The 21,910-nt window shown below is 45.2% G+C and overlaps 2 protein-coding genes across 2 annotated transcripts in view; both read right to left on the bottom strand.

Annotated features, from left to right (window-relative positions):
• The window catches only part of Kat6a (lysine acetyltransferase 6A), a 203,676-nt gene extending 183,003 nt beyond the window's left edge, over positions 1 to 20,673 (bottom strand). The window contains exon 1 of the mRNA XM_052162288.1: positions 20,664 to 20,673. The gene's annotated coding sequence lies outside the window, so the exon portion shown is untranslated. The remainder of the gene's footprint in view (positions 1 to 20,663) is intronic.
• On the bottom strand, positions 14,046 to 15,146 carry LOC127668618 (60S ribosomal protein L12-like). Its single transcript, XM_052162294.1, has 2 exons — positions 14,828 to 15,146; positions 14,046 to 14,239 (listed from the first exon to the last, which is right to left on the bottom strand). Exons 1-2 carry the CDS (start codon positions 15,129 to 15,131, stop codon positions 14,046 to 14,048), a joined length of 498 nt encoding a protein of 165 aa, XP_052018254.1. The 5' UTR covers positions 15,132 to 15,146.
• Positions 20,674 to 21,910: the final 1,237 nt, after the last annotated feature.

Raw genomic sequence — 21,910 nt, 5'->3', positions numbered from 1 at the left:
AGAAGCACTGGCTGGGTCAACAGCACCAGCTCTGACAAGAGCAGACTATGCTTTATCCTCTATTTCTCTGCTGCTGTCTGTGTGAGTTCCTCTCTCAGTCAGGTGCTACGTCCCACGGATCATTGACACTAGAACTCTGGGCTCAAATTTTACAGCCTGTGACCGCTGAACCATCCTCAGGATCTGCCCAGCCTGGGTTATGCATCTACTGTTATGGCTTGGTGAGTAGGGTCTCTTACTTGAAAAAGCAAGAGCAGCTTGCTGGTTAGTCTTCTGTTACTGCAGCAAAATATCTGAAAATATCAACACACAAAGAGGAAAGGGTTATTGCTGGTTCACAGTTTTGGAAGTGCAAGTCCAGGAAAACATGGAGGAACAAAAACACCCAGGACACGAGCCAGGGAACCAGGAAGATGGAGGAAGGAGTCAGGCGCAGTGAGCACAGACCTCATTAGCTGCTCCCACGACCTGGAAAACTCCCACAAGGACTCACCCACCACAGGCCCACCATCTCCCAATAGCTCCACCGTAGGGACCAAGCTTTTAGTGCACGGTGCCTTTGGGGGACGTTTCAGATTCAAGCTATAGCCATGGGATCCAGGAAAACAAATACTGTGCACCGAAGATTGCATCGTGCAAACACCGCTCTTGCTCTATGCTCCAAGATTCTCTGTCCCGTGAATAGGGAGAGAATTCTGTATTCCCAGAGCAGATATGAAGCAAACCAGGTTTTCAACATTACAGACCCAGGAGGAAAAAAAAAATGTTCCTTTGGTCTAGCTTATTGTTTTACATCTTCATTTCCTTGGACTCTTAAACATTCAGCTAGTCTGTATGTACCCAAGGCGAGATTCCAGTTCTCTTCCTGGCACCCTGTGGCACGAACTAATTGTGGCTAGATATATCAGATCAGATGGATCTGAATATCGCCATCAAGGCAGAGATGCTTCTGCTAATGGTGAACACCTTGGACAGAGGTCATTTTACACAGCTCCCATCAGATTTCTGCTCCCCACTACCCAGTGTGCACTTTTCTCGCATGTCATAGGCCCTCTCGGGAGTACTCTGTGGGCAGGCGCATCTCCGCTATGGTATACACTTGGGCTTTTCACGACCTTAACCAGCTGTTTCGCTTTACCATGTCCTTATCAGGAGCTGAGAAGCTTTGTCTGTGTCAAGCAGACCCTGTACCCCTGTATTCTAGCCACACAGGAAGGCACAAGCAGGGTTGTCTGTGGAGCCCTTCACACCATACTTGCTGAGTTCTTATCTGAGCTCCTCTGTGTGCACCAGCAGTGAGTCAAATCCACTCCTGACCCTCAGGTAGCCAGCTGTCTGCTGAGGGCACATGTGTGGCATGTCGGAACAGGTATCGGACCCACTCTCTGGTAAAGCTAGAAGGTAAGCACTTGGGGCACAGAAGCTGCGCGAGCTCTGTTGGAGTTCCGCCACTGTCATTGTGCAGTTTGTATCTCCAATGTTCCCCAAAAGCCAGCGTGCTACAAGCTTGGTCCCCAGCCTCTGGCACTACTTATTGTAGATGGTGGTATCTTTGGGGTAGGGTCTAATGGGAAGGCGTTAGGTCACCGTCAGCATGATCCTCTTCCTGTCTTCTGGTCCTCTCTCGATTCCCCATCTTCTCTCCTCTCCTCTCCTCTCCTCTCCTCTCCTCTCCTCTCCTCCCTTCTCCTCCCTCTCCTTCCCTCCTCTCCTCTCCCCTCCTCCCTTCCCCTCTTCTCTCCTCTCCTCTCCCCTCCTCCCCATCTTTCCTGTCCCTTCCTCTCCTCTCCTTTCCTTCCCTCCCCTCCCTTTCCCCCTTCTCTCCTCTCCTCTCTTTCCCCTCCTCTCTTCTCTCCCTTCCTCTCTCCTCCCCCTCCTCTTCTCTCCTTCCCTTTCCTTCTCTCCTCTGTCCTTTTCTTCCCTTCTTTCCTCTCTTCCCTCCCCTCCCTTCCATTCCCGTTCCTTTCCTCTCCCTTCCTTTTCTTTTCCTCCCCCTTTTCCCCTCCCCTTTCCTCCTTCTCCCTCCCCTCCCTTTTCCCCTTTTTTCCTGGCTGTGCTGCTTTGAGGCCAGTTGTTTCCATGGCCATGTGGTCCTACTGTGATGTTCTGTGCTGCCACAGGCCCAAAGAAGTGTGATAGGCTGAAACCATGATCCCAAATAAACTTTTCTTCATGATAAATTGTGTGTCTCAGGTATTCCATCACACTGAGAGAAAGCTCACTAACATCCCATTTGGGTATGCAACCAGCCTAACACAAAATATACTCCAATGGGTGTTGCTGTGTTCTGATAAAACTTTATTTGGAAAATTAGGTGATAAACTGGACATAATGATACACGCCTTTAATCCCAGAACTCGGGAGGCAGAGGCAGGCGGATCTCTGAGCTCAAGGCCACCCTGACCTACACAGTGAGTTATAAGATAGCTAGGGCTACATTGTGAAACCCTGTCTCAAACAAAAAACTGTCAGGTGGTGCCTGGATTTGGTCTAACCTCCACACCAGAAGATGTTCAGGTGAGGAGTGACTACTGAGTTCAGTGTGGCTTGAAGGGAACTGGGGGAAGGGAGTTAGGATAAAGTGACACCGGATCAAACAGATGTATGGATTTACCAAGTGGGCAGAGCCAACGGCGATACAGCATTGTTGGAGAGAGGCAGGTGCTGAAGCAAAGACTCTGCAGAAGGCACAGCACGCAAGTGTAGGCAGCCATCTTGAATCAGTGTGACCGGCACTGGGAAAAACTTGGAGGCAGACTCAGGAAGAGGAGAAGAGGCAGCCCAGGGAGGTGACTTGGGCCCTCTGGGGTCTTCAGTTCTTCTTTTAAGGGTACAGCAAGGGAAAGCGGACTACATCTGAGAACGTGGCCACCTGCCAGGCAGACAGTTATGCAAATAATTCACCTTTGTCCTTACACTGTAATGTGAGGGTGCTGAGGAGAATATTTGCCTAAGTTTGCACGACAGCCAGATCAGGATTCAAACTCAGATCTTCCCTGTCTATGCTTCTGACTCCCTCTGATTGTGTGCCTAGAAGCCTCGTCTCCACAGCCTGTCTCCAGTACTGGATCGTGGCCACCAGCCACAGGGGTTAGGGAAGCCATGGTTTCCCAGGGCTGGACTGGGCTGGACCTAATGGGCTAAGAGAAAGAGAGCTGAGCTCTGGGGCAGTGTGCAAGATCTCCAGGGAGAAGAACAGTGCTGGTCTTCTGCCACCAGTCCATGTTAGGCAGAGGCCCCTTGGACATACTGCGCGGTTGCTAGGGAAAGCCAGAGGACTTTTGCCTTTTTCCTGCCCCTGTCAAGGGTCCCCTGCAACTCAGAAAAGGGGCAGCGGGCACTCTGCCTGAGGTCAGACTTGCAAAGAATTCCAGAATGCTCGCTAGTGAGTCAAGCCCGGCTCACCTACCCCAGCACCTCCATACACACAAGCCCAGCTCACCTACCCCAGCACCTCCTAATCGCCCCCCACACACATACACACACACCATTTACTCAATGGTTCATTTGTAGAATACTCTAGTTCTTACTTTTTGAAATTAATTTTATTTACGCATTTGGGTTGTTGTCTACATACATGTTGCTATACCGTGCGTGCGTGCCTGTGTGTGTTGTGTGTGTGTGTGTGTCTTATGCCCACAGAGGCCAGAAGAGGCCATTGGATCCCCCGGCACTGGAGTTCATATGGTGATGAGCGCCACGTGGGTGCTGGGACTCACACCAGGGTCCTGGCAACAGCAGCCAGTGCTCTTAACTGCAAAGTCATCTCTCCCGCCCTAACACAACTGCTGAGTCACTCTCCGGCCCTAACACTTTGGATGTTTAGCTCCGCCATCTAAAAGTTGGCATAACCTGCAGGAACAGGTTTCTATTTCCTCTGCCGTATGTGCCGGGCGTGGGTAAGTTCTGGGTAAATATTTGCTGAGTTGAACAATGGATGCCGGAGGACACGGCGTGAGCGCGCATGCGCTCAGGTGCGTCTCACTTCTTCAAGCCTCACGCACGGTTCACACTGAGACCCAACCCCACTTTACAGAGCTTTGTTCTTCTGGAAACGGGGCACGTGCTACAGACAGCAGGATTTGGGACAGTACTAGCTTACAGTCTGGATGGATGTGCAGCTCAGTGATCCAGCCACATCTGCGGGTCTGAAGCCTGGAATCCACTGTCAAAAAAGAAACAATGCAGACTCTCAGGCTCCTCCCGTATGACTGAGCCCCGCCCTCCCCCCCCCCCCCCCCCCCAGTGATCTGCAGACACGGACAACATTGATGGAGGGACAATGGCCCGGTTTGGTGCTGGTATGCAGAAAAAGAAAAAAAAAATCAAGAGTACTTTTTTTAGTGGTGATAAGACAGGGAACATAGCCCAGGCTAGCCTCAAAGGGGCTGTGACGCTGAGGACCTTGAATCTCTAATCTTCTACCCTGAGGATGTCCTGATTTACAGGCGTATGTTTCCGTGCCTGGTGTCTACGGTCCTGGGGACTGAACCCAGGGCCTCGTGCATTCCAGGTAAGGTCTCCGTCAACCGAGCCACGTCACCAGGCCCGCTCTTCAGATGCTTGGAGCGTGTTATTTGTACATCTGAATCCAGCTCTATGCCAAGTCCAGAAAACATTTGTGGCACCTACATACCATCTTTCCATTAAAAGCGACGGATTCGGTCACCCCTGGTGCTAGCAGGCAGCAGGCATACGGGACAGGTCCCCAGCAGCCGTCATGGTTGGGTTGGGTAGGTGAGAAGGAAGTGGAAATGGAAAAGTGGTCAGTGACACACGCGAGCCGAGAGCCAACTCTCTCGCCTCTGGAATTCCCGTCTTACTCGGCTCTGCCTATTCTGAGCCCGGTTTCGTAATTCCTTTGCCAAAGCCTTTTGAGGTTGAGAATAAGGTAAGGAGACTTCCCCAGGCCACACAGTCAGTAAAGTGAGGAAATAGAAATAGAAATACGTGAAGCCTCAGATGTGCGCGGTGTGCCCCAGGAAGGAGCACAGTCCCCCCCACCCACCAGGCCTTTCCCACCAGTTCCCCTTGCCACACCAGGCAGGGGTTCTATACTTTCAGCCACCCACTGCAGATCAGCCTCGGAGTTGAACCAGCGCTGCCGCTCAGGGCTGCAGCCACTGCAGGGTGGGTGGTCGGTCCCAGGGGGGCCTGAAGTGAGAAGCATGCTGTGGAGCAGGTTCCTGTGTGTGAAATGGGATCCGTATGCACTTTGCAGAGTGGCTTTGAGAGTTAGAGGAAGAATGCGTATTGAGTCTGTGTATGGTCTGCCACGCACAGGCAGGAGACTCAAAGGTTAATGGTTACCAAGCAGGATGTGATGGTGCATCAGGAATCCTGGGGTGGGGCAGGAAGAGTTCAAGGCTAAGGAGGTGTGTGTGTGTGTGTGTGTGTGTGTGTGTGCATAAATAAAATATTTGTGTGTGTATAATATTCATATGTGTGTGTATAATATTCATGTGTGTGAATAAATAAAATATTCATGTGTGTATAATATTCATATGTATGTGTGTGTATGTATGTGTATAAATAAAATATTTGTGTGTATAATATTCATATGTGTGTGTATAATATTCATGTGTGTGTGTGTGTGTGTGTATGTGTATGTGTGTTTAAATAGTTTTGTTCCTCAGAGACTTGCTCTGGGCTGGAGCATATTAGAGCACTTACATAACATGTGCTAAGCCCTGAAATTTGGGGTGTCAATCCCCTTTGTTTTTGTTTGTTTGTTTGTTTTTAATAATTATTTATTTATTTTATATGAGTCCACTGTCGCTGTCTTCAGACACACTAGAAGAGGGCATCAGATCCCATTACAGATGGTTGTGAGCCACCTGTGGTTGCTGTCTTTTCTCCTGTTCTGCCTTCTTCTTTTCTATTCTTTCTGGTTGGGATGGAGCCCCAGGACCTTGTGCTTGTGAGACAAACACCAGCCCCAAGATCTCCAGTTTCCCTTCTGAATATTCTGGGAAATTCTAGGTAATTTTACTTCCTTATTTCTGACTTACAGTAATATTATTCTACAAACAAGTCTGGTGTCTTTAGAACATCGGTTAGTTACAAGAGCAAAGCTGCGAAATGTAAATAAGTATATCAATAAATTAAAAAAAAAGAGCAAAGCTGCTTATCTTTGGTATTTTAAGTCATTGACAAAGAATATTTCATGTGTTTTAAAAGCTATTTCTTCCTTTTATTAAAATAACCTTAGGGAGATTGGTTGTAGATCTCCCTAAGGTAGAGCGTATACTTAGCACACGCACAGCCCTGGGCTCAAACATAAAAACACACCGTAAACTAACCTTCAGTTGTGTCTTACTCAGGGTTTTTATTGCTACGACAAAGCACCATGACCCAAAAGCAAGTTGGGGAGGAAAGTGTTTATTCAGCTTATACTTCCACATCACTGTCCATCCCCAAAGGAAGTCAGGACAGGAACTCAAGGCAGGGTCTTGAAGGTAGGAGCTAATGCGGGGGCCATGGAGGGGTGCTGCTTACTGGCTTGCTCCCCGAGGCTTGCTCAGCCTGCTTTCTTATAGAGCCCAGGACCACCAGCTCAGGGATGGTACTACCTACAATGGACTGGGCCCTCTGTCATTGCTCACTGAGAAACCGCCTTTCAGCCGGATCTTATGGAGGCATTTTCTCAGCCGAGGTTTCCTCCTCTCGATGACTCTCCCTTGTGTCAGGCTGACGTCACAAGCTGTCCGTTCTGCAGGGTGCTGCTGTGGTTTAACCCCGAACCCACTTACACCAGCACCCCAGACAAAGGCTGCTTCTCCCTCACTAGCAAATCCGCTTGCAATTTTGCAACGAAGGTGATGTCATCCCCATCAGTTGCTCACGAACTATTCCTTGATTCGTGGGATTGCAAACCGACGGGACCTTGGGAGTATAGACCTGGTTAGCTTTTTTAGGCAAAAGATAGGAGTTTTGGTTTTGGTAATACTTGCGATGATCTTGATTATTATTTTCTGAGGGGGCTTTTGCTGATTTCCCAGTGCCTTTGCATCAAGGGTTGCATATGAACACTTGAGGAAATGCTGAACAGCTGGAGTAAACAGGGAAGGATAAAAGTGATTCGGGAATGAAGGACTGCTGGGACTGAACTGGCAGTGGATTCCCATGCACACAAGGCCTTCCTCTGGGATGGAGTTCCTTCGCACAACTCACAACCGCGTGTGAACTACAGCTCCCCTCTCCGGTGGGCGTGTGAGAACGTTGTAGACATTTGACCATCAGACCTTCCTTCCCTTCATTGACCTCGAGTGTTTTCCTAGTGTGAGCCCTCAGTGTCCCCTCTAAATCCAGTGTCAGTTCCTTAGCTATCCTTGTGTTAACTCTTCCAGTCAGCTCAGGCTTTGCAGACACAGTGGGTAAATACATTGTGTCTAATAGGACAGTGCTGATTGTAAAACAAACACTTAGAGAATTATCGGCATGTTGCTAGCAATTCTTCTTATTAACATATATGAATATGCAAATCAATTACATTCATAATATTTCCATTTACACGGTAAGTGTTGATCCAGTCCCACATCTTGGCTAGGAAGGATGGTATACACTTATAATCCCAATGTTTAAGAGACTGAGTAAATGAGTACTCCAAGAGGAAGTCTAGCCTGGGTTATATGAGCCTTGTCTCTCAACAAAACAAAACAACACAAACAATCAAAACATCACCAACAAATCCAGTCTTTTACATATCAGTACTTGTCTTTCTGTGGCTGTTTTACTTCACTTGTCAAATTTCCAGTTCCATCTATTTTACCTAAAATGTTAGAATTCCATCCTTCTGGACTTCTGGGGATCACCCAATCTGGGGATCCATCCTGTCTGCAGACACCAAACTCCGACATTGTTGCTGTTGCTAAGAGATGTTTGCTGGCAGGAACCTGGTGTGGCAGTTCCTTGGGAGGTTCTACCAGCAACTGGCCCATGTAGATGTGGACGCTTGGAGCCAACCATCAGACTGAACTCGGGGATCCTGGTGGGGGAGCTGGTGGAAGGTCTGGAGGAGCAGAGAGGGACTGCAACCCCATAGGAAACACTGGCCAGACCCCCCAGTGCTCCCAGGGACTAGCCCACCGACCAAGGAGTGTACAGGAAGGGATCCATAGCTCCAGATAAATATGTAGCAGAGGATGGCCTTTTCTGACATCAACGGGAGGTGATGCCCTTGGTCCTGTGGAGGTTTGATGCCCCAACGTAGGGAAAGCTGGAGTGGTGAGGTGGGAGAGACTGGGTGGGTGGGCGAGCACCCTCATAAAGGCAAAGGGAAGGGGGAAGAGGATGGATGTGGGATGCAGGGTTTGTGGAGGAGTAATCAGGAAAGGGGACATCATTTGAGATATAAATAAATGGAATGACTAAGAAAAGAAAAGAAATAAAAGAGAATTTCATCCTTCTTTATGATAAAATAATATCCCACTGTGCATAAATACCATGTTTCTTTTTTATTATCTGCTAATGGGAACCATTAATAATTCTCTGACAAGAAGAAATGTTTTTGCATTAATTTAAGATAAACCATAAAAACTTACTTAGTTCTTTTCAGAGTTTCAATTTATGAATTTCCTTTTTTAATGATTTATTTATTTATTTGTATGTGCATCAGTGTTTTGCTTACGTGTATGTCTGAAAGGTGTTGAAACTAGCCTTACAGACAGTTGTGAACCACTATGTGGATGCTAAGAATTGAACCTCAGTGCTCTGGAAAAACACCCAGTTGCTCTTAATCACGGAGCCATCTCTCCAGCCCCAATTTATGAATTTTCCAATACAAAAGTCATATTTTCAAAGTCAGCAGTTTATAATTCCAAATGTGATGATTCAGTTCATCAAGGATGACCTATAGATGCTACAGAGATTAGGTGAGAGGTACAGTAAACAGAATTTCCACAGTGCCAAAGAATCACTCACAGTAAGTTAGGAAGAGAAAACTTACATCACAATGGTGTGATCTGGTGTTCACCACTTTAGTGAGTGGGAGATACCCAAAAGTATTCCTCATCATGAGATAAATAAAGTGCTCTTTGCGTAGAGTGTGTAACTGGAGTCTATTCAAGGCTATAAACTTATCTTACAGTTACAGGTAGATTCCCTAAAGTAAGAACTTAGAGAATAAGCCTCTGTGTATAGAAAGAGGATTTATTAGAATGACTTAGAGACTGTAGTCCAGCTAATCCAACAACAGCTGATTATGAAAAGAAAGTCCAAGAATCCAGTAGTTGCTCAGCAGTTGCTAGATGTCTAAGCTGGTTTTCCATATATGCTGGAATCCCAAACAGGTAGGCTCTAATGCCAGTGAAGGGATGGACTTGCTATCGAGATGAGAGCAGGCAGGCAGAAGGTGTGGGCCAGATGAGAGGGAGAGGGAGGAGAGGGGGAGGGAGAAGGAGGAAGGGGGAGTGATAGATGGGGAAGGGAGAGGGAGAAGAGGGAGAGGGAGGGGAGGGGAGAGGAGAAGGAGGGAGAGGGAGGGAGTGTGTGCTTCAGTGATATACCTCCTCCAACAATGGCAAACCTACTTCAACAGTGCTACACTTCCGAATCCTTCTCAAACATTCCCACTAACTGGGGACCAAGCATTGAAACATATGAGTCTATGTGGCTATTCTCATTTAAATCACCACAAGTGGGCTTGGTGTAAGTGCCTTTCAGCTCTCCATGTCCCCAAGGGCTTCCTCATCAGAAAATGGAGGCAACACACATAATTAGAAGACAATGTAAGAGCAGAGCCAGGACTGCTATCTAGGTTCCTGGTCCTATCATAGCCCAACTTGGATACAACCCAAGTCAAATCTGAATGCTTTATATGCTGTATCTCTAGTAAAGCATAAAATAATATAATTTATATAAATTTAAATCCAGGTTTAAACTTTTATAGCATACTTACGGGCTTGAGTGTAATAACTGAATCCTTTGAAAATTGAAGCCTTTGAAAACAGAGTGGCTGGCGCTGTGGTAGATATTGTGGAAACTGAAGAAGACAGCAGAAAGAATAACTCAAGGTTATGCAGAGTGTGGGGAGAGCTTTTAGTAAACCAATGAAACTAATTTTATTCCACACTTATTCTTGTTCATACTGAACACATGCCTATCTTATGCATACAGTCATGGGTAATCTTGGTTGTCAATTCGTCTAGACCTTAGAATTAAGAGGACCTCTAGTCGGTCCTGTTAGGGTAGCTCTTAAAAGGACTAACTGAGGGGGTGTCTTGCTTAAGCTTGATGTTGTTGTCTGTCAATCTGTTACGTGCTAGAGTCGTCTGGGAAGAGGGAAACACAGCTGACAAAAATTCTTGATTAACGATTGATATGGGGGGGGGCAGCTTTCTATGAGTAGTGTGATCCCTAGGCACATGGTCCTCAGCTGTATAAGAAATCACACTGAGCAAGCCATGAGGAGTAATTCAGTAAGCAGGGTTCTTCTGCGGACTCTGTGTTAGTTCCTGACTCCAGGTTCTAGCCGTAAGTCCCTTCTCTGACTTCCCTCAGTGATGGAGTCTGGCCTGGGAGTTATAAGCTGAAATAGTCCCTCTTCTTCTTCCCAAGGTGCTTTTGGTCATGGTGCTTACTGAAGCAATAGAAGGCAAACAAAGACAGGATGGAAGACTCTCCGCCAGAGTAGTAGAGCTAAATAGAAGGAGGCCAAAACAAAACGCAGTTTCTTTTTCTTTTTCTTTTTCTTTTTCTTTTTCTTTTTCTTTTTCTTTTTCTTTTTCTTTTTTTAGCTGTAAAATGCTCTTTGTCCTTGAGGCTGAGGTATGTTTCTTCCCTGGATGCAGCAGAAAGATCTTGTTGTCTAATCGAATCTGTTAGTCTGTGTCATTTTACTGGCGATTTGAGACCATTAATATTGAGAGTTATTGTTGAGCCGTGTTTACTAATTCCTGTTATTTTGTTCCATGTGGTAGCTATGGATGTAGATAGAAAAGTTCTCAATGAAATACTCGCAAAGCAAATACAAGAACAAAGTAAGGGGTGGCTGGTGAGATGGCCTGGCCATTAAGAACATGTCTGCTTTTCCAGAAGACCCAGGTGGGGTTCCTAGTATACATGACGGATCAGAGCCACCTGTAACTCCAGGTGCCATCTTCTGACCTTTGTGGTCATAAGTCAGGCATGACGTGTGTCTTAGTCAGGGTTACTATTGCTGTGATGAAACACCGGGAGCAAAAGCAACTTGGGGCGGAAGGGGTTTATTGGGCTTACACTTCCACATCACTGTTCATCATTAAAGGAAGTCAGGATGGGAATTCAACCAGGGCAGAAATCTGGAGGCAGGAGCTGGTGTGGAGGCCATGGAAGAATGCTGCTTACTAACTTGCTCCCCATGGCTTGTTCAGCCAGCCTTCTTCTGGAACCCAGGACCACCAGACCAGGGATGACCCTGCCTACCATGGGCTGAGTCCTTCCCTATCAGTCACTAATTGGGAAACTAAAATACCCTACAGACTTGCTTACAGCCCTGTCTTATAGAAGCATTCTGTCACATGAATTTCTCTCCTCTCAGATGACTCTAGTTCATGTCAAGTTAAACTATCCAGCACATGGTATATAGATACACATTCAGGCAAAACATTCATATACATAAATAATAAAAGTATTTTTAAGGAGTACATTAAAAAGATTATCAATTATGATGAAGTCAACTTCATCCTAGAAATGCAGGGATGATTCAACATACATAAATCAATAAATGTAATTGATTGCATTAAGAGACTAAAAGACAAAAACACATGATTATCTCATTAGATGTAGAAAAGGCCTTTGGCAAAATCCAGCATCCCTACATGTTAAAACTTCTGGAAGAAACTGCAGATTCAAGGGACACACCTCAACATAGGAAAGGCAATTTCTGCTGAGTGGCAGTAAGTACATGCTTTTAATCCCAGCACTTGGGGGCAGAGGCAGGCAGATCTCTATGAGTTCAAAGTCAGCCTGGTCTACAGAGTTCTAGGATAGTCAAGGCTACACAGAGGAACTCCATTTCAAATAACTAGAAAGAAAGGAAGGAAGGAAGACAGAAAGGGAAGGAGGAGGAGAGGAGGAGGAAGAGGGAGGGAGGGAAGGAGGGAGAGAGAGAGAGAGAGAGAGAGAGAGAGAGAGAGAGAGAGTAAGTAATCTATGACAAACCAACAGGCAGCAGCATCCTAAACAGAGAAAAACACAAAGTATTTCCACTAAAATCAGAAACAAGACAAGGTGCCCACCCTCTCCATGCCTATTTAGTAGAGCATCTGAAGTCTAGCTAGCAAAACAAGATATCTGAAGGAAATCAAGGGGGATACAAATAGGAACAGACAAAGTCAAATTATCTATATTTGCAGATGCTAAGGCTCTATACATAAAAGACCCTAAAGACTCTACCAGGAATCTTCCACTGTTGATAAATATTTTCAGAAAAGTAGCAGGATACAAAATTAGCAGACAAAATACATAGCCTTCCTATATACAATTTCTTTTTTTTTATTTGTAATTTTGACATTTGTCAATTTTTTATTTTATTTTTTAATTTACATTGCAAATGATTTCCCCTTTTCTGGGTCCCCACTCCCCGCAAGTCCCATAAGCCCTCTTCCATCCCCCTATTCTTCCATCCACCCCTTCCCACTTCCCTGTTCTGGAATTCCCCTATACTCTTGCACTGAGTCTTTCCAGAACCAGGGGCCACTCCTCCATTCTTTTTGGACATCATTTAATTTGTGGATTATGTCCTGGGTATTCAAAGTTTCTAGGCTAATATCCACTTATTAGTGAGTGCATACCATGATTGATCTTTTGAGACTGGGTCTATATACAGTTTCTATATATAGAAATTGAAGAAATCTGAAGATGAAAACTAGAATTAATAGTCTGAAAGAAGGCCATGCTACCAAGAGCAATATACAGACAAGATGTGATCTCCATCAAAATCCCTGCACAGTCCTTTGTTTTAAGGTTAGTGACAGTTCTACCTTTATTTTTGATTGACAATATGGGATGTATTCCGATCACAGTTTCACCTTCCTTATTCCCTCTCAGATTCTCCCCAAGTCCACACCTTCTTTCACACTTTCTCCTAAGAAAGCACGGGGAGAGGGAGGGAGGGAGGGAAAGAGAGAGAGAGAGAGAGAGAGAGAGAGAGAGAGAGAGAGAGAGAGAGAGAGAGAGAGGAAAAAGGGAAAGGAACAAAGAAAGAGCACAGGAAACATGCATAACCATGCGTGCCCACGCACAGCACAAAGACAAAATCAAAAACTGTCATACAGAGGCAAAAAACAGTAAAGGTAAACAACAATAACAACAAAGCAAAAAACAAAAACAAGCAAACACAAGAAATAAAAAAAAAAACTGTCCAAACAAAGCACTATGAGACAAAAACCCACCAAACACTTTGAGTTTATTTTGTGTTGGCCACCCCAGCATGGCACCTGCCCATACGTGTTATTTGTATGTCCAGTTAGATTCCATTGAAGACGTTAATTTTCTTTTATCTGTTGGGAGTTGCCATGAACTACTGAGAAGAAGAAGGTATTTGTGTGTGTGTTTGGGTAGAATGTTTTGTAACTATCTGCTAGGTCTGTTTGATTTATGACAGTATAATGCCAGGGTTCTCTGTTTATTTTTGTCTGGATAACCTGACTATCAGGGAGAGTTGGGTATTGAAGTCACCCACTGCCATTGTGTTAGAACCAACACGTGATTTTAGCTGTAATTATGTTTTTTTTACGACCTTGCATGCCCTGTGCTTCCTGCATAAATGTTTAGAGTAGCGATATCTTCTTGATGGATTTTTTTTTACAAGTATGTGATATCCTTCCCTATCTCTTCTGATTAGTTTTGTTTCGAAGTCTATTTTACCAGATATTAAAATGCAATGCCTGCTTGTTTCTTGGGTCCATTTGCCTGGATTATCGTTCTCCATCCTTTTAACCTTCTTGAGGTGATGTCTGTCTTTTATGGTGAGGTGTGTTGAAAGACGGATCTTGCTTGCTTTTTTTTCCTTTTTTTTTTTTTAAATCAGGTAATCTTTTATTGAAATATTTTCTTGTTGCTTCTTAACTAGCTGGGCACTCCACAGAACCACTGTTGATATCATCTATGACGTCAGGGGGATGGCGGCCATCCACGTTGCAACCCACAGACTGTGCAGTACCCAGGATCTCTTCGATCGTTCCAGAAAGTTCTCTGGCCAAAGGCCAGTGTCTCATCTGCTGGGCAATGTTGACAATTTCATCAAAAGTGATATTTCTGCCGGACAGGGGTGGCACATGCCTTTAATCCCAGCATTTGGGAGACAGAGGCAGGCAGATTTCTGAGTTCGAGGCCAGCCTGGCCTACAGAGTGAGTTCCAGGACAGCCAGGGCTACACAGAAAAACCCTGTGTCTTAGTCAGGGTTTCTATTCCTGCACAAACATCATGACCAAGAAGCAAGTTGGGGAGGAAAGGGTTTATTGAGCTTACACTTCCACGTTGCAGTTCATAACTAAAGGAAGTCAGGACAGGAACTCAAGCAGGTCAGGAAGCAGGAACTGATGCAGAGGCCATGGAGGGATGTTTCTTACTGGCTTGCTTCCCCTGGCTTGCTCAGCCTGCTCTCTTATGGAACCCAAGAACACCAGCCCAGGGATGGCACCACCCACAAGGGGCCCTCACCACTTGATCACTAATTGAGAAAATGCCTCACAGCTGGATCTCATGGAGGCACTTCCCCAACTGAAGCTCCTTTCTCTGTGATAACTCCAACCTGTGTCAAGTTGACACACAAAACTAGCCAGTACACCCTGTCTCAGAAAAAACAAAAACAAAAACAAACCAAACAAACAAAAGTGATGTTTCCACTGTGTTTAATGTTCTTCTGCTTCTTCCTGTCTCTTGGTGGCTCCTTGAGGGCTTTGATGATCAGGGCAGAGGCCGAGGGCACCACCTCAGTCTGGGCCTGTCTGTTCTGGATGGTCAGTTTCACTGTTATTCTGAGACCTTTCCAGTCACCGGTAGCCTTGGCAATGTCATCACCAGCTCCTTTTGGAAACAGACCCAGAGGACCAACCTTAGGGGCCAATGCAGATGTGGCTCCCACCTCTCCTCCGGTGCATCTCAAGTATACAACTTTGATCTCATTGGGGTCAAACTTAGGCGGCATGGTGGAGGCAGCTGGTGTTGGATAAACCCCGATTAGTGACGACCGAAGAAAGTTGTCCCGTAGCCTCCTCTGAGCAGAAAGCTGAAAAGCCGGATCTTGCTTTCTGATCCAATCTGCTAGTCTGTGTCTTATTGGTGATTTGGGGTCTTATTGGTGACAGTTATCAATGAACAGTGCTCCTCTTGGTGTGGTTTGAGCTCCCCCATTCTTTTGATTTGCTGGTCTGGGATTACTTCTTCTGTTTTCTTGGGTATGGTCTCTCCTCAGGTTGAATTTTTCCTCCTAGCTCCTTTTCCAGTGCCTTCTATAGTGCCGGGTTGGTAGATAGATACTGCTTAAATTTGGTTTTAGTATAGAATGCTTTTCCCCTCTATGGGATTGATAGTTTTTCCTGCTATGGTAAACTGGGCTGCCATCTGTGGTCTCTCATAGTCCAGGCCCTTCTGGCTTTTAGAGTCTCCATTGAGAAGGTGGGTGCTATTCTAACAGGTCTGTCTCTATATGTTGCTTGCTCTTTTACCCTTGTAGCTTTTAATATTCTTTCCCTGTTATGAACATTTAGTTTTTTTAGTATTATGTAGTGAGGGATTTTCTTCCTGGTCCTGTCTATTTGGTGTTCTGGATGCCTTTTGTGCTTTGATAGGCTCATTCTGTAGGTTAGGGAAATTTTCTTCTATGAATTTTTGGAAATATTTTCTGTATCTTTCTTCTCTTTATTCTATATCTATCATCTGTAGGTGTGGTCCTTTTATAGTGCCCCCAGAGTTCCTGAAAATTCTCTTTGTGGGAGGCAGGATTTGTTTTTTTGTTTTTTGTTTTTTTACTGAATGACATAATTCATCTTTGTCTTCAAGCCCTGATATTCTCTTCCCCTCGTCATCCAAGCTTTCAGTGGGGCTTTCTTCTGAACTTTTATTTGAATTCCTAAGATTTTTTTTCATTTCAAATTTTATTTTACTTTGGGCTTTTTTTTTAGAGATCCTCTTTATTAAATTCTTTCCTAGCTTGATTTTTTTAGAATAATTTCACCCAACTGTGTTTTCTCCATCTTCATTATGGTGTCTATTGATATCCTCTTTGATTCCTTCAGCTTGTTTATTGGTGCTATTTTGAATTAATTGTCTTCTGTAACATCTAAGTCATTTTCTTGAGGAATATTATGGGAGCACTCATTTTTGATGGAGATTATTGCATTGCTTATTCATGTTTGCATGTTTGTGATGGAATCTAGATATCTAGAGTTAGAGTTTTAGTACCGTTTCTTGGCACAGAAATATTGTCTCTGCTTTGCTGAGTGGGTGTTTGAGGTGCTATTTCCTGTTATCCCAAGTTATCAGGCGATCAACCTGACTCAGGGTTCATCAGTCTTTGAGCAATTCATTGTTGATGTTCAGATAGGGCATCAGAAGTATTCCTGGCTTTCGTGAGCTAAGTAAGTTTTCTAAGCCCAGGACTAGACCTTCTATAAAGTTAGAAGATTCTTACAGCCAATATTCATGAGCTTCCTTTAGATATTAGATGTTTGTGGAATTGGTTATGAGTCTAGGATCCCTACCAGAGGAAGAGGGGTAGAACAGGGGACCCCAGAAGTCAGGGACCGGGCATGTGGTCCTCCAGGAGGTTGTGGGGATGGGTGGAGGAGGTCTAGTGTCCTTCCCTGGAGAGAGGAGGTCCCTGGAGTCATGAGAATGGTAGAACAAATCTAATGTTCTATTTAGAGAAGGGACCAGGTATGCACATCGGGGATGTGTGGAATTAGTGTGTGTCTTTGTTAGGGTTTCATTGCTATGAAGAGACATTCTGACAAAGGTAACTCTTATAAAGAAAACATTTGACTGAGGCTGGCTTACAGTTTCAGAGGTTCAGTCCATTATCATTGTGGGAAACATGGCAGCATCCAGGCAGACATAGTGCTGGAAGAGCCAAGAGTTCTACATCTTGATCCAAAGGCAGCATCAGGAGCCTGCCTTCCGCAGGCAGCCAGCGGGAGGGTTTCTCCACACTGGGCAGAGCTTGAGCATAGGACCTCAGAGCCCACTCCCATGGTGACACACTTCCTCCAACAAAGCTACACCTATTCCATCAAGGACACACTTCCTATGGTGGCCAAATCTATTTAAATCACCACGGTGGTCATGGGTACAGTTATAGGAATCTAGGTTTCTTGCCTAAAGATGGGATGTCAACAGGGATAGATGGGTATAGGGCACACAGACCACACTATCAGATGGGCATCAGAACTGGTGAGGGGGGGTGTGCTCAGACCCCGGGAATCTTAGAAATCTGAGATGCTAAGAATGAAGCTACCCCTTCCCTGCCTCTGATGCCTGCTCTGGAACATGCAGATGTGACCTCCAATGGAGGTGACTACCGGCACACAGTCAAGTAGCACAGTGCCTGGGATGCCTCTCCATATGTGTTCCTATGCACCTCAATAAAGAAATATAAACAAGCTAAGATCATCTCAGTGAGCTGCTTCATTAGAGATCGCCATGGGGGAAAGCCTTTGCAAACTAAAGACCCCCAAAGAAGACCTTCTCTCGTCTCCTGCCCTTCTGTCACTTGGCACTGGCTCCCAGTCAGACCAGATCCTGCTAATCTTGGCCTGCTCTTTCTTTCAGGCCTGACTTACAACAGTGCTCTGACACCCCAACGGGAGAGACACGAACTACTGTCCCAGACTTTGCCCTGCCAGCATATTGGTGGAATTCAGACATACCCAGCAGAGGCAGAATGAATACAACAGAGGGGGTTAGTTTCAGTGATGGAGTCTGGGAGCACACTATCTGAGGGATGAGTCAAGAGGAGGAAGAGGAACAGAGACCTGGGGCTACATCCAGCTCTTTTAAGTGGGTTCTAGGAATCAAAGTCAGAATATCAGTCTTTCAAGACAAACAGTGAGCTATCTTGCCTCAACACCCCTTCCTTTTTTCTTCCTTTCTCTTTTTTGAGACAGGTCTCTTCTGTTGTCCTGTGAAGTGGAATCTTAAAGTTCTTTGGAAAGTCAGTTGTGTTGGATGGAGTTTTGCTGAAGCAGATATAAGTGAAAGGCTAAGGCAAACTTGTGAAGGGAAGTTTCTCTAAGGCTAGCACGTGAAAGGACACATGGTGAAGGATTCTTGGATAACAACACACATGTATCAGTCTGCCTTCCATTCAGTAGTTGAGCTCCATTTGTTTGGACTCCATAGAGAGAAAATGCACCAAAACACTTCTGGTGGTGTGCTGCAGCTTCTTGGTGCTTCTGTGGACTAGGGTTGATTGACAGTGTGATATCAGCTGAGACAGACGCATGTGCTAAGGCAAGACCTATGTTGAGCCAAGACCCGTGGAGGACACTCCATGCTTGGAGGGAGTGACGGAGACAGAGCTAGCCTTGCTCATAGAGCTAGCTGTGCAACCCATGTTGGGCTTGCCACGGTGCTAATTCATATTTGCTATCCTGACTCACTGAACTAGACTGCTGGTGCATCTGTGAGGTGTTTGCGAGTGGCTCGAGCTGCCACTGCTGACTGTGACCTGAACTGTTCATTCCTTGACAACATAGATGGGAATTGCTCTAAAGAACCTTTCCAAACAGGTCCACTTCCCTTATATCCTTTTCTTTCTGCTACCTATGGTGGGTGGTAGGCTAGAAGGAAGGTTAAAATGTTAAAGAACTATCATTAAAAGAAGGCTTTGAAAAAAATTAAAGTTACACTCCTGAGTGTCCTGGAATTTGCAATGTAGACCAGGCTGACCCAGGACTTGCAGGGATCTGCTTGCTTCTGACTCTCCCTTTTCCTTAATATAATATTTTGTTTATTCTTTGACATGTGATATATATAAGCAATGCATTTTTTTTATCATATCCACACTAACTACAAACTCTAACGCCCTCCAGGAACCCTCATGTTCCCCACCCACCTTCACATTCTCTTCTTTGTAAGAGGTTATTGAGTGCAAGCAACAAGTGTTACTTGTGGCAATGTTAAGTGATCCTGTTGGTCCTAACTTGTACATAGTAACCATAACTACTGTGAGTTCATGGATCCGATGGCCTTTCTATAGTCAGTGAACAGGATTTCACAATGTTCCTTCCCATTCTTTGGCGCCTGCATTCTTTCTGCCCCCTGTTGTGTGAAGACTGTTTCCCAAGTATTCTTGGGAAGACGTAAACAACTTCACACCACATATGGAACCATGAAGAGTCCAAAGTGTGAATACCACCAAAATTGACTTGGTCAATCAATAACTAGTAGCAGAAGTATGGGTGAGAGGTCACGTGCAGGAGCGGAAGTGACTCAGAGACAGCTGGTATTAAAGCCCACCAAGCATGGGTGATGACTCAGACAATCTGGGTGCTCAGAGTGCACCAGACACCACGCAGCTCAGTAAGTCGGCAGTGGGTCTGGGCCATGTCCAGGAAGGTCTGCTGCTCTCTGCCCCTTGTTGCTACTTTGTTTCCAACCCAATTCCCCGGTAAAAGAAATCTCAACTCAATCAGTTAACAATACAAATTATAAACCTAGATTGGTCAGATCTCCCACTACACTATTTCCATCTATCTTATCCCATATAACTTGCAGTTTCTCCAGGCCACGAGCTTCTCTCTCTCTGCAGCCTCTCTGTCGATCCCCATAAGTCCTCTCCTTCCTCTTGATCCCCCATGGCTCCTCCTTCTCTCTCTTACTCTGTTCTATAATTTCCTGGGTCTTCAATTCTAGTGTTTCCTCTAGGGCACATTGCCAAGTCTTAAACCCCTCTGTAAGGCAGTGTGCTTATCTGAGAGCAATACTCAGTAGTCTTTACAGCTTATGTATGCTTAGGGTGGGAGGGGCCTAATGAATCTCCTCAATTGTAGGGACTTCCTAAAGTTATTAAGTTGTATACTTCCTGTGTCTTAACGAGCTTGCCTACAGGATGGACTGTTATACCATTCTTTAGAACACTGTGTGTCTTAATGAGCTTCCTTGTAAGAGTGAAAGTTTTATTTCAGAGGAAATTGCTAGACAATGCCTTCTTTCCTTCAATGTTCCCTGAACCTTGGGTATGTGTATCTTGTTTGATATATATGTCCCATTTTGAGCTGAATACTCACTCAGTAGACACTTAATCTCAGAACTTCATTGTTATGAGCCTCTGGATTAACTGATGACAAAACTTTTGTAGCCAGCATTGAGAGTAGCACTAATCTACATATATAAGTATTTAAATCTTTCTAAAGATTTATTTTTAATTATGTGTCTCCGTGTTGGGGGATGCATACGTCTGGGTACAGAGGATGTCATATCCTCTAGAGCTGGAGTTGGAAATGGTTGTGAAGAGCTACCTGATGTAGATGCTGGGGACCTTTAGTCATCTGTAAAAGCAGCAAACATGATCAATCACTAACCCATCTTGTCAGCCCTCGTGTTATTTAGAAGGCAGCCTGGCAACATTTACACTTAACAAGGCACCACTAGCAAGTTCTCCCCGAGGAGCCTATGACCTCCTGAGCCATGGACCTCAGGCCTCAGATCTGATCCCAAGGCATATGGCTACTCCCATAACCACTGTTGCCACAGTCGCACCAGCAAGCACATCTTGCATGGCAGGTCAGCATTGTAGTATAAATGGTTTATCTCTCAAGACCATTAATAGATTCTTCTCCTCCAGGGGCCTGAAGAGAAGCTTCTGGCATTATGAAACCAAACCAGGAGGGAAGATTTTTAGGTGAGATGCAGTTTGATTTCTCTATGTCCTGAAACCAAAGTATGTCGTGTCTTCAGCAGCAGGGTCTTACCTTACGGTTCTGGTGGGAAACCAAGAACCATTGCCACAGCTTGTGTTGTTTGCAGAACCTCTGGGATCTTCCTGACCAATAACTTTTAGGGAATTATCCAACATTTCATACTGAGATTTTCAATTGATAATTAATGTCTTCTAGGGGAAGCATTGTCCACCCACCTTGGACACCTTCCTACCTTCCTTCCTTCCTTCTTCCTTTCCTTTCTTCCTTTCTTCTTCCTTCCTTCCTTCCTTCTTTCCTGCCTTTCTTTTTCTATTTTAAAAATTATGCTCTCAAATTGGCCTACAAAGGGGTAGGTTTCTGTTGTGGTTTGAATGAAAACATGCCCCATCGGTTCAGACATTTCTACCCTCGGTCCCAGTTGGTGGGGCTGTTTGGGAGGACTGGTCTTCATGGAGGACACATCCCTGGGGTTGGGATTTGAGAGTATACGACCTGCCCCTCCTCCCAGCTTTCTCTCTTTGCTTCAAGGTTGTGGTTGAGAGTGTTAGCCCTCAGCTTCCTGCTGTGGCTGCCCTGCAGGCTCTCTGCCCTGACTTGATGAACTCTTGTCCCTCTGGAGACTGTAAGCAAACACGAAGTTTCCCTCCTGGAAGCCATCTTGGTCATGGTGCTCCATCACAGCGATAGAAAAATAAGTGACACGGCTTCGGCCACGTGGTTCATGCGTCCTTGGATTTATTTAGCCCCCCCCCCCCACTCCTCTCTGCCTGCACACCACATATATCCCACTATCCCTCACCCTCAAGGCCTCTTCTCCCCCTCCTCTCACTGGTCTTTAGAGAGTCCAAGTGAACTAGATAAATTGAAGGTAGAATCCACACATGAGGGGAAACAGCTTCTTTTTGTCTCTTGGGGCCTAGGCTACTAGTGTAACATTTTCCAGTTTTCATCTGTTTTTCCTGAAATTTTCATAATTTTATTTTTCTTTCATAAGTTGCTGAGGGGAAAAAATGTGTGTTCTGTAGTTGTCTTAGTTAGGGTTTTACTGCTGTGAACAGACACCATG

Source organism: Apodemus sylvaticus, chromosome 18 (assembly GCF_947179515.1).
Source record: "Apodemus sylvaticus chromosome 18, mApoSyl1.1, whole genome shotgun sequence".
Taxonomy (NCBI): Eukaryota; Metazoa; Chordata; class Mammalia; order Rodentia; family Muridae; genus Apodemus; species Apodemus sylvaticus.
The sequence above is the reverse complement of the archived record's forward strand: the minus strand, read 5'-3'. Positions and strand labels throughout refer to the sequence as shown.